This window comes from Chionomys nivalis, chromosome 10 (assembly GCF_950005125.1).
Source record: "Chionomys nivalis chromosome 10, mChiNiv1.1, whole genome shotgun sequence".
In the NCBI taxonomy this organism is placed as follows: Eukaryota; Metazoa; Chordata; class Mammalia; order Rodentia; family Cricetidae; genus Chionomys; species Chionomys nivalis.
In genome coordinates this window covers 75476188-75492759 of record NC_080095.1, presented here as the reverse complement: position 1 = coordinate 75492759, position 16572 = coordinate 75476188, and the positions used below count along the sequence as shown (strand labels likewise).

At 38.2% G+C, this 16572-nt stretch overlaps 2 protein-coding genes across 4 annotated transcripts in view; one reads left to right on the top strand and one right to left on the bottom strand.

Moving 5' to 3' along the window:
• Immp2l (inner mitochondrial membrane peptidase subunit 2) overlaps positions 1–16572 on the top strand; it is an 859529-nt gene that overhangs the window by 376448 nt on the left and 466509 nt on the right. The window lies entirely within an intron of this gene.
• Lrrn3 (leucine rich repeat neuronal 3) overlaps positions 1808–16572 on the bottom strand; it is a 28855-nt gene continuing 14090 nt past the window's right edge. The window contains exon 2 of the mRNA XM_057783279.1: positions 1808–4812. Coding sequence (XP_057639262.1) covers positions 2334–4457 — 2124 coding nt within the window. The 5' untranslated portion in view covers positions 4458–4812 and the 3' untranslated portion in view covers positions 1808–2333. The remainder of the gene's footprint in view (positions 4813–16572) is intronic.

Sequence of the window (16572 nt, the reverse complement as noted above, 5' to 3'; positions counted from 1 at the left end):
CTTATATAAAATCATGGCATGCTTTATGTGCCTGCATTGTTTTTTTTTTTTTGGTGACAAAATTTCATTAATATGCCTTCTACTTATTTATTAATGGTGCTTATTTTATGACAATTTTCAAAGTTGAAACGCAGTGTAAGCTTTAGCTATGAGTATGACGGTTCCTCGTGAAGGTAAATTGAAGAGAAACACAAGACACACGCTTAATTTCCTGCTGACCGATACAGTACCTGCATCCTAATAGGTCATATTTCAGCTCTTAAATTTTTGATAAATAGCTGAGCCTCGCGGAGCTCTATCCGTGGTGCTGAAACTCGTAGTGATGTATGAGTGTGTCTGACTGATGAATTCTAATGTCAGCTTCTGTGTGATAGCGATTCATCAGGTCGGAAAATCTGTGCTTGGGAACCACATTGAATTAACAAGTTCCATATTTTCCTTTTGTCGAAATTAATGCAGCTTGTCCTTTCATTTTAAAGAGTTCATAGCAATTACCTTCCACATTGTCAAAATCAGCTAGGATTTAATTAGAAACTGCCAATACTAACACAAAAGAAATGTCAAGTATCAACAAATAAATTGATATGACTGCTATACTACGAATGTTTACAGGGTGGTGACGTGCTGATAATATGCCCTCAGTTACTGTAAAATGTTGATAGGTACAGCACACAATAGTTATTAATATAAACTAGAACCTCCCAATTGGAGAGAAAAACAATTTCCCTTTTAAAACTATGGCTTACATTTAAGATCAGTGTTTTTATTTTAGAAACGTTTTTTTGCTCCAAAATGCACTCATTTTTGCAGGACTGTTTTTATTTATAAAAGGACTAAAACGCTCATTCTCACTAATTTTTCAAGTAAAATTGTTTCACTTCACATAAAGGATTTTAAAATAATATTTTCATTTTATATCTGGGTTATTTTAACCTGTACTTTTAGAGACCTTATATGTTGCCTTAGCAGATTATACTTTGATACTGTATTTTACCCTAAGTCACTTTCAGAATCCTTTTCTTAGTTAACAAAACTCTTTCCAGATTTCTGGCAGGGGAATCATAAGTTAAGGGCCAGCCTGTGCTACATAGCCAGTTTGAAGTGAGTTTAGTTTGCATAGACAGATAGATGCTGTTCCTTGTTCCTAAATCTAAACTGCATTTTGTTTTACCAGAACACCAGAATCATCTAGATTATATTGTTTTTAATGTGGAGTCGAGAAAAATCTAAGTTAGAGTTTCAAAAAGTTGAACCTTATAAAGTGTTGTTACTTATTCCTATTTTATAGTGAAATTCTAATGCGTGACTTCCTAACCGTGTTTGTGGTGTAGCAGGCTTCTAAATACTTGGTGCATACCCGAAGCTCATTATTTAAAGTCTCAAGGAGATGGGGAAAGAGGCTGAGATGAATAAGTCCTACTGGAATGTGGCAAAGTCTCTCAAAGCAGCAAATTCCAGCTGATCCATTCGTTATTGAGATTAGACCTTGACTTACTCCGGTATTGGATTTACATCATTTGAACCTAATAATAAATCCTCTTCCAAAAGCTCCTTATTTGAAAAAAAAAATCTTGAAACGAATTCATAATTTCCTGGAGGATTTACTTCAATTAATAATTCAAGTGTTAAATATAATGTTATCACCTTTTAATATCGATAAATTGCTGTCTAGAGTCCATTTTGTATATCAAAAAATGTAATTACCAAATCCAATAAAAATCTCACTTTTAACGTTTCAAATGTGAGTATAGAAGACACCGTTCAAAAACACTGTATTTAAATGACTTGTAGTCAAATGATATTTCCCAGAAATTATTCTTTATTTAGAAACAAAAACAAGACAAAAGCAATTGATTTTAATCCAAAATGTATTTTTCCTTATAAAAGAGGTCCACATACTCACTGTGTCTACTCTACAGAATCTGTCCTTTTCCTTACACCGCGTGTCAATTCAAGTTTATCTGGTCACTGCAAAAACTCGTGGCTAATGTGTAATACAACACAGGAGGAGGTATTGCTCAGTTCAGCTACTCTTCTATACTTAAAAAAAATACAGAAATGTTTTTGTTCACGTTAACTCTAGTCCTGACATAAAAGTTACATGAAAGTTCTAGAAAATGGGATTGGTTTATTTGGTTGCCACAGTACCCTTTGAAGCCTGTCAACTCGGATGCTGAACTTTCACGTTCCCATTGGCCAGGAGCAGCATTGGTGAAGCTGATCTTCCTTCCTCTGTATGTTTTTGTTGTTGTTGTTTGTCTGTTCTTTTTTGTTTTTCTTTAGCACTACTGCAGTCTTGAGCTTTTCTTTGAAGTAGGTTTGGTTGGTTGTTTTTAGGACATGTTCGTTGGCACACCTATAACAGTTGCTTTTACTTCCAAGGGTGCGCTTTTTCCTTTGCCTGGTTCCCAGAGGTTGATCAGAGGGGGGTAAAGCTCACTGAATGCCAGAGTCGGTTTGTTAAAGTAATTCCTGGCATAGCCGCGTTCTCCCTCACATTTCATTTCTTGTGAGATGCAGCTGAGAAGACACATGACACCAACAATCCCCAAAAGCCCTCCAAGACAGGCCATAAACGCCGTGTGACTCTTTCCATATGCTTTTCCATCGCGGTCCAAACTTTTTGTGGTGATATTGACACATTGTTTTCTGCTTTTCTGGTAGATGGTGGGAATATCAATACAAATTTTATACTCAGTAGATGGTTTCAGATGAGTAAGATTGTACACCTTGACATCCGATGGTATTCGAGCACTTTGGGCAACATGGGAATCTTCAGTCTTGACAAAGGCTGTCCACTTGACACTAGATTTGAGAATTTTAGAGCTTGATTTCCAAGATACCAGCACAGAATTGGCACGAATATCTCTTATTTTAATAGTCAGTGAGCCATTATTATCCTGAGGAACAGAACCTCCCACTTTGATCATAATAGACTTCAAGTCGGCACCAACTAGGTTAGTTGCTATACAAGTGTATAATCCCCCTTCCTTTGGGGTTATGCCACTGATGTCGAGTGTGCCTTCAGAATGAACATAGAACTTCTCTCTCATAGTGTTTGGCAATAGTTTTTGACCAGATGGTGTGATCCAGTAGATTTCAGGCTGGGGTTCCGCAGTAGCTCTGCAGTGAAGGGACACATAGCTGTCGGCATCTACATCCAGGCTAGAAGGAAAGCTCTCGGGAGCTATGAGCGGGAGGCAAATTTCCATCATATCCCTGAAGTGCACTTGCCGAACGTTCTGGCCTTGGAATTCAGGCGGGTCCACACAGAACAGAGAATCCGGCTCCATGAATCGGATGTTGGTTTTGTTCATGTTGATCCAGCGGATGACACAGTCACACCGGATGGGATTGCTGTGTATGCTGATCTCTTTGAGGTTTGGCAAAGACTCTACGGTCCCGTGATAGAGGGCACTGAGGGCATTGCTGTTCAACATGAGAGATTCTAGCTTGGGGAGTCTGAAAAATGCATTGGGGTGAATGTAAGACAGTCTGGGGTTGTTAGTAGCTTCTATTTTCCTTAAATCAGGCAAGTTATCCACAGCGAGACTGTCGATGGAGACGAGCTCAGGCATGTTGTTTATTCCCAGCTCCTTCAAGTGCAGCATATTGCTAAAATCCCCCCTTCGTATTCTGTTAATAGGATTTTTATTTAGATCCAAAAATTTGAGGTTTACTGCTTTTTGAAGAGCAACTTGGGGTACCTTAATAAGCCTGTTATCGTAAAAAGAGATGCTTTCCAAGTTTTCCAGCCCAACCAAGGCATTGTCTGGTATTTCCGTGAGGTTTATGCCAGCTATAACCAGGCTGCGAAGATTGAGAAGCGGCTGGAAGTTCATGTCTCTAATTCTGATGATGGGGTTGTCCCCGATCATCAGAATCTCTAGGTTAGGAAGGGCATCAAACCACCTACTGTTGATCATCTGCAGTCTGTTCGAGTTGAGATGAAGTCGAAGAAGGTTGTGTAGGCCAATAAAGGCTCCAGGCGAAATGGTGGAGAGCAGGTTGTGATTGATGTAGAGTTCTTGTAAGTTGCTCAGGCCATGTAGACAGTTTTCAGGCAGCTCAGTTAGTTTGTTTTCCTCTAGGTACACAGAAAGAAGCTGAGACATCTTTTGTACATGAATATTTGTGATTGAAGACAGATTGTTTTGAGATAAGTCCAGGCCAGTAAGGTTCACTGGGAAGTCTATGGAATGTTCAATTCTTGCAATATTATTCGTCTGTAGGAGCAGAATCTGTGTGTCTGCAGGCAATCTGGCTGGGAAGTTTAAAAGCCCTAAATCATTACAGTCTACTGTAGATGCTTCCATGTAGATGGATCGGGGGGTAAACCAAGGCCTGATTTCACATGTACATAACTGTGGGCAATCTACTTTTTTATCTACAGCTTGTACTAACGTAGTGATAACTAGGCCAAACAGCACATGGATTTGGAGTGGCATGTCCTTCATCTTAGCTTTTGTCTTCAGAAGTTGAATAGGCCCTTAAGGATTCCAGCCTCCGCCAGTAAGTTCAGTACGAGCTGACTGATGAGGGAAGCGCTTGCATCTGTCAAATGATGAATGCCACGGAGCTATAGGCGCTTTCTTCATGGAAATAATTGTGAGGGCCACAGATGTATTTTCCAAAAATGGCACACATAGTGAAGAAAAGATGGCTGCTGTCTCCTCAGTGACAATGTGCTGATGGACTCTTTTAAGACAGTGAACATATAGATTGTCGTAGGATGTGGAGTAGTTCATTTATTTAGAAATCCAAGATTCAAATTCAATGCTGTCCAGCACTTGCAGACATAGAGGCATTATTCTAAATGCAACCAAAGGGAGAGAAAAAAATTAGTTCAAGAGGAAAGTTCATAATTAATGTTTAACTATAATTATTTCACATATACAGTATTATTAGAGTTTATAATTATTTCCATACATTCTGATGATTTTGTCCTTATTATTGGCCCAGACATGAAGTGAATCAAGAAATTTGTTCTTCAGAATACTGGTTTCATTAAGTGTAATAAATATGCTTCCAGAATTTTCCAGTTGTTTCAGTTCTATTTTATAGCTCCATCCAATTTAAGTTGTAGTTTGCTTTGTCTTTAAAAATTAACTATAGTGATTAAAATAAAAGAAAATAGCCTTGCAGGGTGGTGGGTTTTGTTGTGTGCTGTAGAGAAACAATGCTGTTCTGTTATAATCAAATAGCAAGCCTGGAGTTCCTCCAGTCCTCAGAGTTAGCACTTTGGAGCCAAATTTTTCCTGATTGCTGGATGAGCTAAGTAGTGATATTTGCATCCTCATCCCTACCTCTCTAAAGTCTGCTTTGCTTAAAGTGACTTAAGAGTTGCAGGATTTGGAGGCAAACTAGTCTACCTTACTGTAGATATACTTGTATAAAATTAACTTCAGATTAAAATGTCATCATTTATCATTGAGAATAGTTTACACCCCATCAGCCACTAACAGTAAAATGCAACTATTTCCCATTAGTCAAGTGGATGTTCCTTCTTTAAATGAACACTGGTAATTTTTTTTCACAGAAAAATAAAGGGTTCCAAAAGCAAGCTGCAGTTTGATGTACCATCTACCTAATAGGACACCGTAGTTAGGTCTCTGTTCCACCCAGATGCATTGCTGCAGAACCCACTCCACTCTCTTCACATAGTTTAGATAGCCAGGCATGTTGCCTCCCGTATTGATGGCTACAATGGCATGCTCGGCTGAGGATAAGGTCGATGCTTCAGTGACACACATAAACTTCCAAAGACATGAGTTCTCTTTGAAGACTTAGAAATACTACTATTTCAAAATAAAGAAATCCTTGTTTCTAAAAATGATAAATCACTTACAGTACAAATTCAAACTAATTTGTCTTTCCCCCTTAACACTCAGAAATGTGATCTCATCTAAAATTGAACTGTGATTTTTTTTTTCCCTCAGTTAGCTACTAACTTGCCTTGAGTCAGAGGCACTTGAATTGTTTCCCTCACACATGAAGCCCAGGTCCTCTGGGGAGCCTGCCTTTCATACAGCTTGTCTCTTGCCTCTCAGCGTGTGTCATTTATAACTTAGTGGCTTTTATGTTTTAGTTATTGCGTTAATAGCTAGTAGAGACAAACATCCATGAATACTATAACTTCCTACAGGGAACTTTCAGTCAGGACGACAAAGCACTAGTAAACTATAGAACACACAGAAGCGTGAGACCCGGAATATGGAAGTCTACAGGAATGGCGGCTCAGTGAAACCAGCATAGAAACCAATTGCCTCTTATGTCCAAGATGCAGGAAAAGCCTAAGTGGAAACTACAAAATGCACTTCTGTGTGCTTTAATAAATCCCTCAACTGAGAATGAAGGAGCCAAGCCTTCTGCCAGCTAATTGGTTGGATCTGATTTTTCCTGCTGTGTGTAGGGGAGCCTGTATCCTGCAAGTTAACCAGAAGGTGAATTATTAAATGACATGATTAATGTAAGAATGGAACTTTTTGAAAATTTTGAAATTGGTGGGTATCTTTGAAATTTTATATTCATATTTAATTAGAATATTTTTTCTGATTCCATTTCTCCAATTGCTTAGCTGTAGTGTGGAGACAGTGGAATTTGACTACGTTTATCCAGAAGACTTGTAAAACTAAGAGTTTCCATAGTGATGTACAAACTCAAAATTTGTTTGAGCTGGTCTGTGGAAAGATTCTGTCGAGTGGGAGGCACAACAGACCACAGTTATTTACCCATTCTTAGAATACTGTCTTTTTCCTATGTCTGTGGAAGCTACTACAATGCTTATACTATCAGCTTTCGGCATGGGTGTTTTGTAGAGTACCAAGGCAGAAGCAGTGTCCTCTTACTTCTTAGTTCTTCATGGCTTTGAAGTCTCTCTAAGAGCCAATGTTTATGTTAACAATGGCCTTGAGAGACGCGTTCCTGAGATGCTTGAAGAACCGTGTACATTTGATGAACAGATTCTGAAACCTTACATATCGGCATCTCTGCTGCTTGAGGTCTCACAGGCCTAAGACCATTGGCTAATAAACAGTAGGGTGTGATTAGGACACAGCTTTTCTCCCTTGCATGCTCAGCTCTTTCTAGAATGTCACACTGCCCACATGAGTAGACATGAGGAGGTTATTTTTAACAGACATTTACTACAACAGAATATTTTCTCTTTGATTTGAAAAAACCCTCATCTTCAGATTTTCAAGTTTAAAAAATTCATTTTTCCAAAACTGGTAATGTTGAAGGTATGACTCACGTAGGTTAAACTGACAAGGAACTAATATGTAAAACAGAAACGTTATTTTATTACAAGAAATGTGACGGAAAGGTGGTGATTCCAGAGTCCCCTGAATGGCACCACTGCTCTGTTAGAAAGGCAGACTTGGAAGGTTTCCGTGCAGCCGTGAACAGATTCCAAGGAGTGAGTGCACATCTGTACATGTCCATTGTTTCACTACAATTTCAGCACTCCAGTTTGTTCGCTTTTGAAAACTAATATATTTCACCGCTCTTATATGCATGTATTTTACTGCTTGCAAAAGGTGCATATTACCTATATTTTACATAAGATTGAAATTACACCTAAGTTATACACCTCGTGAATAGGTAAGTCGTACACATGCAGCTTCATTCTCAATACAGGTAACAAAGACAGATTAAAGCTCTTGACTATCGGAGTCATCAGAATGACAGCTTCCTTTTCTGCTACGGGAAACAATACTCATATAGAGACTGGGCCCAAGGACCTTGGTTGATACTAAACCCAAGTCCCTTGGCTGGAAGCTTTTTCTTTGTTCTTATCTGCTGTCTTAGTATTTGTTTACATTCTTCAAGTATCTACTCAAAATGAGCTTATTAGTAGTAGACAGTATATAGTTAAGCTATTAGATTATGATTAGCTATGTACTGACTGAATCTTCTTTTGCTAGACATTGGATGATTTGATTATTATTCTTCCAGAGCATAGGAATATTATAATTAGGGTTATTGTTAAACCCAAATTATTTGATCATATTGATAGATTTAATTGGCGGATCAGAACTTAGTTAACACTTTGCTGATAGATAACCTATAAGCATTTCTTTCCACAGTTTGTATCGAATGATAGAAAATCAAGCAATAATTACAATAATTTAAAAATGACTCAAGTCTCCAACAGTAAGCAGCAATCAGAAAGGCATGCACCATCGGACTTCGCAAGAGTTTCCCTCTCTTGTGTTGATAGTTTAAAAGGAGGAATGTCACCTTTCTTTATGACGAATCTATTAGAGACTGAGAAAATGAGGGACGTTACAGCCGTTTTAAAACATAGCCACGTTTTCCACCTGTGCCTCAGTTTCACTACTGAGAAAATGTTTTCACGATTGCTCATTGGAGAATTTCAGCTGTATGGCTGATTTTAAAAGAGGTTTCTTCCTCTTCCTATATATTGCTATAAAAAGTTTAAAAATAAGTAGCTAAGCAATTAAAAATAAGCTGAGCAGCTGCAATGCACTGTAAGTAAGCTCGGAATTCCTAAGAACACCCTCCACCTTCTCTCCCAGGCCCCAACATTCCAGCTGCCATTCATTGCTCTTGATCACCTTGTGAAACAAACATTTCCAATTCAGGAAAATGTGAACTCGATCACAGCTTGCGATATAGTTAAGTAGTTTCCTATATGCCATCATTTATCAAGGATTCATACTTCAGAGAAAATCTGTATTCTGATTTAAGTCTTAAAGATTTTAGGAGTAGTTATGAATTGACTGATTAATGCATAAAAAGCACTTAATGTGCAGACAAAATTTCTTGCTCTTTTCCCTAAAGTGTGGTAATGAAGCACTATGCAAATACATGTCACTAAGAGCAGAGTACATTTTTCAAAGTGACTGAAGGTTTTGGTTTGATGAGGCATCAGGAACACAAATGAGTTCCTTTTTTTTTTTTTTTTTTTTTTGGTTAGAGAGTTTCAATGTGTAACAGCCCTGGCTGTCCTGGAACTTGCTTTGCTCGACTTCACTTTTGTTCTTTTCAGCTGCTTTTGTTTGCTTTCATAAAGAAGAATTTTAAAACTTTTTTTTTATCTTTTGGTTATAAGGACAATATACTCATATGTTACAACTACATAAATTGAAAATGTTAAAAGTTTAAATGATGTTGAAATGTCCTTAGAATGGAAAACTTTATCACAGCTCATGGTGGTTAGAAAGATGCTCAGGCATGATGAGAACGATCCTGCCAGCTCACAGTCAGCCTTCAGTGGCGCTCAGCAGGGAGTCTCCCTGTTACTTATCTATCCATCCACCCAGTCCTTCAGCAAACGGTTTTGGGTGCATCCTGTACCCGTTAGTGTGATTTCCTTTCACTGTATAAATCACCTCATTTTTGAAACTAATTTTTTTAAAAAAAAAAAAAAACATTTATTATAATTTTTGAGCTACACTAAACCTTTTCTGTGGCCTGGCTCAAACCCCCCTCCCTTTTGTTTAAGTTAGGAAACACTTGGAAATGTGGGATTTTTCTTCCTAATGTGAGTGTCCCTTTGTACTTCCTGAATTTTTCCCAGAGCTTATTTAATTTTTCCTGTCACCTCCGCATGCAGATTTTGCTTGCAGAAGAGCAGCAGGCCTGGAATATTTTATATGGAATACTGATAGCAAGAAGCCTTCCCATTCAAGTCACTAAAAGAAATCAATTTTAAGAATTCGCTTGTCTCATTTTTTAATGCTTGTAGACACTCATCATAGCTGAGATTTCTTATTAATGTATTTCTATATCAGAATCTAAAAAAGTTAAAATTATTTTTAGACGGGATTCCATAAGGAATCTTTTAACAGAGAGGAGGCTTGTGCTCTCCTCAGTGAAGAGAATGTGGTCCTGTTCCATGTTTGCCTATGTTCCATCGTTGGCCAGTTCCCGAGTGATCTCCTCTTTGTGGGCAGGCAGTCCCCAGACATGAAGAGTCATCTGGTCTTTCGTGGTGTTTATAATAAAATGCTCCCTTAGTGTATTGGAGAAACAGGTGGGCAAGGCAAATTTAAAGCCTACTGTCCTTTCAGTGAAGCTTTACGAGTTAGGAAGAAAGTGTGCCTTTCGCTTGTTCCTCTTTATGTGCATTATAAAGGCCGCACCATGTGGAAGAGAAACACTGTGATACTTGATTCAAAGGGAAAAATCGGTGAAGATAGCAAGTTGCCATGGAAACATTAAAACCCAGCTTCCCCCTTTCTTCTGTCACAAATTGCTAAGTTCATTTGTATAAAGATCTTTAAATCCATCCTCCTCTTATCTGACTTTAGAGTCCCTTGTTGTATAATTCAGCCTTTCTCCAGTGCTAATTGAAGGTTTCATAACCCCAAAGGATTGTTGAGTTTTACTAAACACATCCCAACAAAAACAACTGTTCTTTCTTAACTTGGAAAACATTTATTTTCTAGTCTCTCAAACCCAGTTATCTAAATTTGTCACCTTTTAAAGAAAGTGGATATTTCAAATATTTATATTTAAAAAGACCTGTTTATTGGATCAGGCAAATAACGCTTGTTTTCATATAGAAACATGGGCACTGGTTTACAAGACACTTTTGGAACTATGAGCAGAACACCTGTATAATTGGTTACGTGATATTTGAGATCTCTTCACATCCTGAGTTTATATGACGTGAAACTATTGTGCGAATAAAAGTATTCGATATTGTCTAGGTGCTAACTCACTTATCTGAGTTTAACCTTTGAATTCTTTATTTGGTCATGTTTGTATTCATTACTCTTATCCTGCACCATTAACAAATTAGGATCAGTGAATTTTACTCATAAAGGGCTTTATAGGCTATCAAATTAGTTGTCTGTCATTATTCCAAATTAATTGTCGGCCATAATTAGTATCTCACTTCGTGCTTTTACCGACACAGTAGTAAACGAGAGGGAGCGGCACTGAAGTCATCAACTGAAGGCCAACCAGCTACAGAGGAGGCGAACAGCAGGGTTTAGGTGCCTTGTTCTGAACACAGCCGTGGATTCAAATCTCTTCATTTTGCTCCCAAATGTTCCTCACCCACTGAGATCCACTACATTGCAAACTGTTCCTGAAATAGCACCATTCACCTGCAGGTTCTGAAGGGGCATATGCTGGAATTTCATGACATTCTTAGGCTCTCATTGCATTTAACTTCCTTTCAAAACATATTTTTGAAAGGTTATCAAGCTATACCATGGAAATAGTTTCACTACGATCACAAGTAATCTTTAAAATAATTCTTTGGACCTGACCAAATACAGATTTGTACAAGTTTTGAGGCATTTGTGTAAGTGTGTGTGTGTGTGTGTCTGCGCGTGCACACGCACGCTCACGTAAGCATCTGTGTATTCAGCGCTGAGCTTCTACCCATGTATATACTAAACAAGTGCTCGCTTAATCACATGCTCAACCCTGGAGATTTTTTTGATTGGTTAATCACATACACACACGTACACACACATATGACAGATGTTTCTTTGTGAAAATGCGTGCATGGGCATGTGCTGGGTTACTTTGTTTCTCCTCAGAAATTCCTGAAAGTTTCTGACTTTTGTCCATTTTTACTCTCGTCTAAAGATGTTTTGGTTAAATGACTATCTGTATTTTAGTACTCACATGAGTCACAGAAAAGGCCTCCCTGAATATGCGTTCTTGCCTTAGCTTTTATACCTCCTCTGTCATTCTCCCCCAGTTTAGTTGAGAAGTTAGTGCTATAGGTTCATCTGTGAAGATGCCAGACGTCTTCCCTATCTCGGAGGATGTTCCATCGAGGATTGGATGTGACTTTTTTGGCACACTCTCTTGATTGAGTAACAGGGAAAATGCTGATATCCTACCTTGTACCGTCATGATTTGGAGATACATGTCTGATGTAAATCTACTTCCATACCTCTCATTTATGGTGAAAGCATTGGGGCAATGACCTCAATACTTAAAGCAATTTAAAATTTTTTTTTTCTTTTTGTCTTCATTGAAAGACAGTCAAAATGTGCCATCTTTGTAGTTGCTAGCCTTTAAATTATTTGAAGACTGGGCATTTGTCAGGTAAGATTAAAATAATGAAATAGAGAAATTCAAGCTTCATTTTATTTTGTAGCCACACTTCCAGGCCTTCCCTTATGCAAGGATGGGTATCATAAGCATGTGTACATTTCCCCCAAAAGTGTTAGTCTATCTTGACTTCGGTTGTGAAAGCCTTCTGTTTTATCAGCTCTGTAAAAATAGGTGACACCCAAAAGTTGTCCTCAGCTTGTTTTTTTTCTCTTTGATAAATTCAGTTGAAAAAGAAAATGTCCCTAGCCTGTGGAGATGGGGAGGAAGGATCTGGATAAGAAGCCAGTCACGTACGGAGTGGCAGCAGGGTTTACTTCTGATGCAATCACAGGGGTCTCAAGGTCAGTTGTTAGAGGAACCTTACACAGTAGCTCAGAGTTTATGGACCTTGGGTATTTCAGATTTTGCCAAAGTTATAATCAAATTTTGACACTCATTGCTTTTTAAAAATTGTTTCTTCTCTAAATCATTGTCTTTAGTAGCTATTTTTTTTTACACACACATGCACACATACACACATGCAGAAAATGCACATGCATGCACGTATACCCATATACACAACCTGCTTAGGTCATTTAGTGTTGCTTGTGGACATGGTGGCATGAAAGGGGAAGTTTCGTGGGAGCACCATCCATAAACAAAGAATGGGAGGCAGCTAAGGAATGCTGAGATGGGGAGAAATGTCTTCTCTAGCCATGAGCCCTCTAATGGTTATCCACTGCCAGGTGACCACCCCTGAAATCAATACTCATTGCTTAAAAGGAAAAAAGAAAGAAAAAGGAAACAAAAACATAGACTCTCGGCGTTCTTGCTGAACCTTGAGACAATGGAATATGTTTTGAAAGGAAGTTAAATAATAATCCTATCCCATTCTCACATCCTTTCCTCACATGCTCTGAGATAACTGCGGGACCACTCTTTCAGCCGAGCAAGGTGAGCCCCTGACCGACGTGAGATCGGTGATGCATGGTGCTCTTCTTGAGGGAGTAGGCCACACAGATGTGGTCTGGAGCCTTAATTCTTTATAATGAGCCTTGGACGTTCTATATTTTAATTTCAAAATTGCGCCAGATTTTCCTCATGCTCCGCGCTTTTCCCATTATACTCTTGACAATTTGCTTAAAGCAGCTTTGCTATGTTTTGGTTCAGGGGCCACAAGAAGGATTTAAAATAGCAAAACAAAAGTGCGATTGAAGGCTTGAGAAAAAGCTTCCTGAGCTACAGCTGTGAGCTTCTAAAGTAATCTTTCAAGCAAGGTATGGATGCAGCTCTGATGTCCGTGGCATATCTGCACATCTTACCGTGCTCAGATATTCATTTCTGTACCCAAATGAAAATAAATGCAAAAATTAAATTTTTTTCATCATTTCTGATGCTTGGATTTTCTTGTAAGGAATAATATTGTTTTGGTCGGAACTGCCACATCTTGTGTGAAGTATAGATTATAAATGGCGTGCCATTTTCTGCAGTGTAGATTAATTCCAGTGTCCATGGACAGATAGGGTTTTCATTGTCTGCTCGTACTTCTAGTTTTTACTATAGGGCTGGTCCTAAAGATTCTTTTAAAGACCTTTATCCTTTCTATTAACAACAACGAACAACAAAAATAGCAGCAATGGTCAAACTAATGAGCTACTCCATCCACTTCAGTTCAGCTTCCGCCCATGACTTTATATGAGTTCTGCCATAATCCTGACAGCTCTATGTCCATTTCTCATGTGACAGAGGGAGGTTTAGAAAGATTTAATGAGTTGGTCCAAGAATAATAATGCCGTCTTAACTTGGTTCCAGATCCTGCCTCCATTATGAGCCGTCTATAGCTTAGCTCGTGTTTCATAAAGCCCTGTTAGCCACACATGGGTCCTTTAGTTGGCCAGCCTAGTGAGTGGAGTCTGCTGCCTTACCTGCCTACTATACCTTCATGCCAGCCCAGTGTCTTTCTCAGTTCATGAGCACAGACATGCTTTCCTTCTTACACAATGACCTTAAACATTACTCCTTTCTATGAGTAATAATAAATATGAGAGAAAAAATAAAGGTTTATCACATAGCGGTGAACACATCAAATTATTATAAAATTGTGGTTTTAATTCTTCTTTATTTGTAGGTTCCTTCATTGAGCTCTTCATTTATGACGTGCCATGGCTTCCATAGAAGCCATAAGAAGCCAAAACTTTCAGAAACTATGTTCTTGCTTTTGTTTTATGTTTGTTTTGTTTCTTTGCACATGTGGAAGTGAAGGGGAAGCTGGGAATTAGTTCATCTTTTCCACTATGTGGGTCCCAGGGATTGAACCCAGTCTTGGCAATGATTGCCTTTACCAACTGAGCCATCTTGCTTCTTGCTGGCCTTTGTCCAGTGTGTGTGTCTAATGCTCAAAATAGTGACTGGCATTGTGGCTCAATAAATACCTGTGGAATGAGTAAATGAATAGACAAATGAATGAATGGATGTCCTTTTAATAGTATAAATTATGATGATACCCATTTCTTTTAAAAGCTGCTATGCCAGGCAGTCACTTTACCTTGCTCATCTCACTCTTACAGTGTGGATGAGTGGGTTACTGAATGAGGATACAAACTTAGCAAATGAGACATCAGTATGCATGCATTTTATTTCAGGACACAACAAAACTAGAACAAAGCCCACTTGAAAACACTGTCATACAAGGATAGGTAATTAAATTCAAACTGTTAAAAATAATCTTAAAAAAAACTCCAACTCTATCTGTCCTGTGTAAGACCTTTAGTAAATATGCTGTCTGTAAACCCAGGGAAACAATATTTATTTTTATATCTTTATCAATGAGGGGGTGGTTTTCAGCTGGTTTTGGTAAGCTATATGTATGGTAATCGCATAATAATGGAGACATAAGACATAGGGTTTCATAATTTTTTGCCTTGCTACAGCACAGGGAACCATGTAAATGGGGGCATAATATGCTCTTAATGTCTGGAAGTGCTAAAATATTTGAAAAGAATCATGGAAAGTGTTGTAGCAACAACAAAAAGTAATAACAAATATCGAGATAATGGAGGGTAAGTGCCGAGAAAGGCACTATAGAAGACTGGCCTGGTGTGGCTGGAGGCCAGACCTGGCTCTTTCCAGCTGATAGTGATCAAATGGATAATAATGGTCACACTGACAACCCATGAAGTAGCATCTTTAGTGAAGCGTGGCTTAGCGTTGGAATAATTGCCAGGAAGTGACACGACAGTGGAATCAGAAAAGAAAACCACTCTGCTAGGGAAGTGTGTGTGTGTGTACACTCTGTGAAGGAAAAACATTTGATGCAAATTCAAATGCTATCTCCTGTGAGTAGGACTGGGCAAACACTGGTGTTAAGTTTCAGCAGACACTGCACATAGGAAGTAAGTAAAGCGTGCTTCTGAGTGTGAGCTCTGTACGCTAGATGCTGCAATTCTATCAGCAGAGCTGAAATTATTGTAAATGAATCGGAGCTTTGTAACGGGCAGCTGAGTGCTTCAAATAAATCTTTAGGAGTTCATTATTAGCCAATGAAATTATTGCTCACCAGATCTGAAATAACAAATCTGTGGCCTTGACATTTAATCAAAGCATGAAAACACATTTATTGAATCTCATATTTGAGATTATTACTGTAGCAGCGCCCCCAATTAAAGCATGTGGATTTTAAAAATTCCATTCAGGCGGTAAAATGGAAAATGCCTGTTCTCCACACACAGATCCTTTTCTTCATAGCTTTATGTTCAATTGCCTTTTCTTGAACATGTATTTTGAGTTTTTAATGAAGAGAAATGGCTTTAATGTAGATTTATATACACATATAAAACACTTACCTAGTTTCTTTTTAAGAGATAAAGGAGCAAAAATGTTGAAGGACTAATATTTCTCTGATTGATCAGTTGAATGTAAATTGTTTATAATGAAGTATTGAAAAGGAGTTTGTACCTGTTACAAGGTTTATGTGTAGCATTAAGAAGGTTTATATAGTTCCATAATTTGAATTATTACACATCAAAGAAAAATGCTCCCTTCAAACTCTGGCTTATTAAGGAAAGGGCGGCAAGGGAAAAAAGAGAGAAGGGAAGAGAAGGGACAGAAAGGAATGTATGTTTCTGGTCCCTTCTTTTCACATCCTAGAGAGAAATTTCAAGTATTGTCTATTCATGAGCATCCTCAAATCACACTGCAGCGTAATGTCTTCTCTGATTTAATAGAAACTTTGATTGTTTTCTAGGATTTACATCCATAGTAATTGTTTTTGCATTTTAATATAGAAGGAAGTAGATTGAATAAATGCATAACATATTAGGAATGCTATTAAGCAGACGATTCTGTGTGGTACTGTTGAATGAATGTTTTCTTTTACTCGTCTGAGCAAAACACAAATTTCTCCAATTATTTTTAAATTGATTGTTCTTTATTGTTGCCTAAGGAAAAGTGGGGGAAATCCGTTTATGTGTTGAGTCCATTTCTTTTGTCCTATATAATGAATGGCCCAGGCCAGAACAGTTGCCACACAATCCTACCCATGTCTGA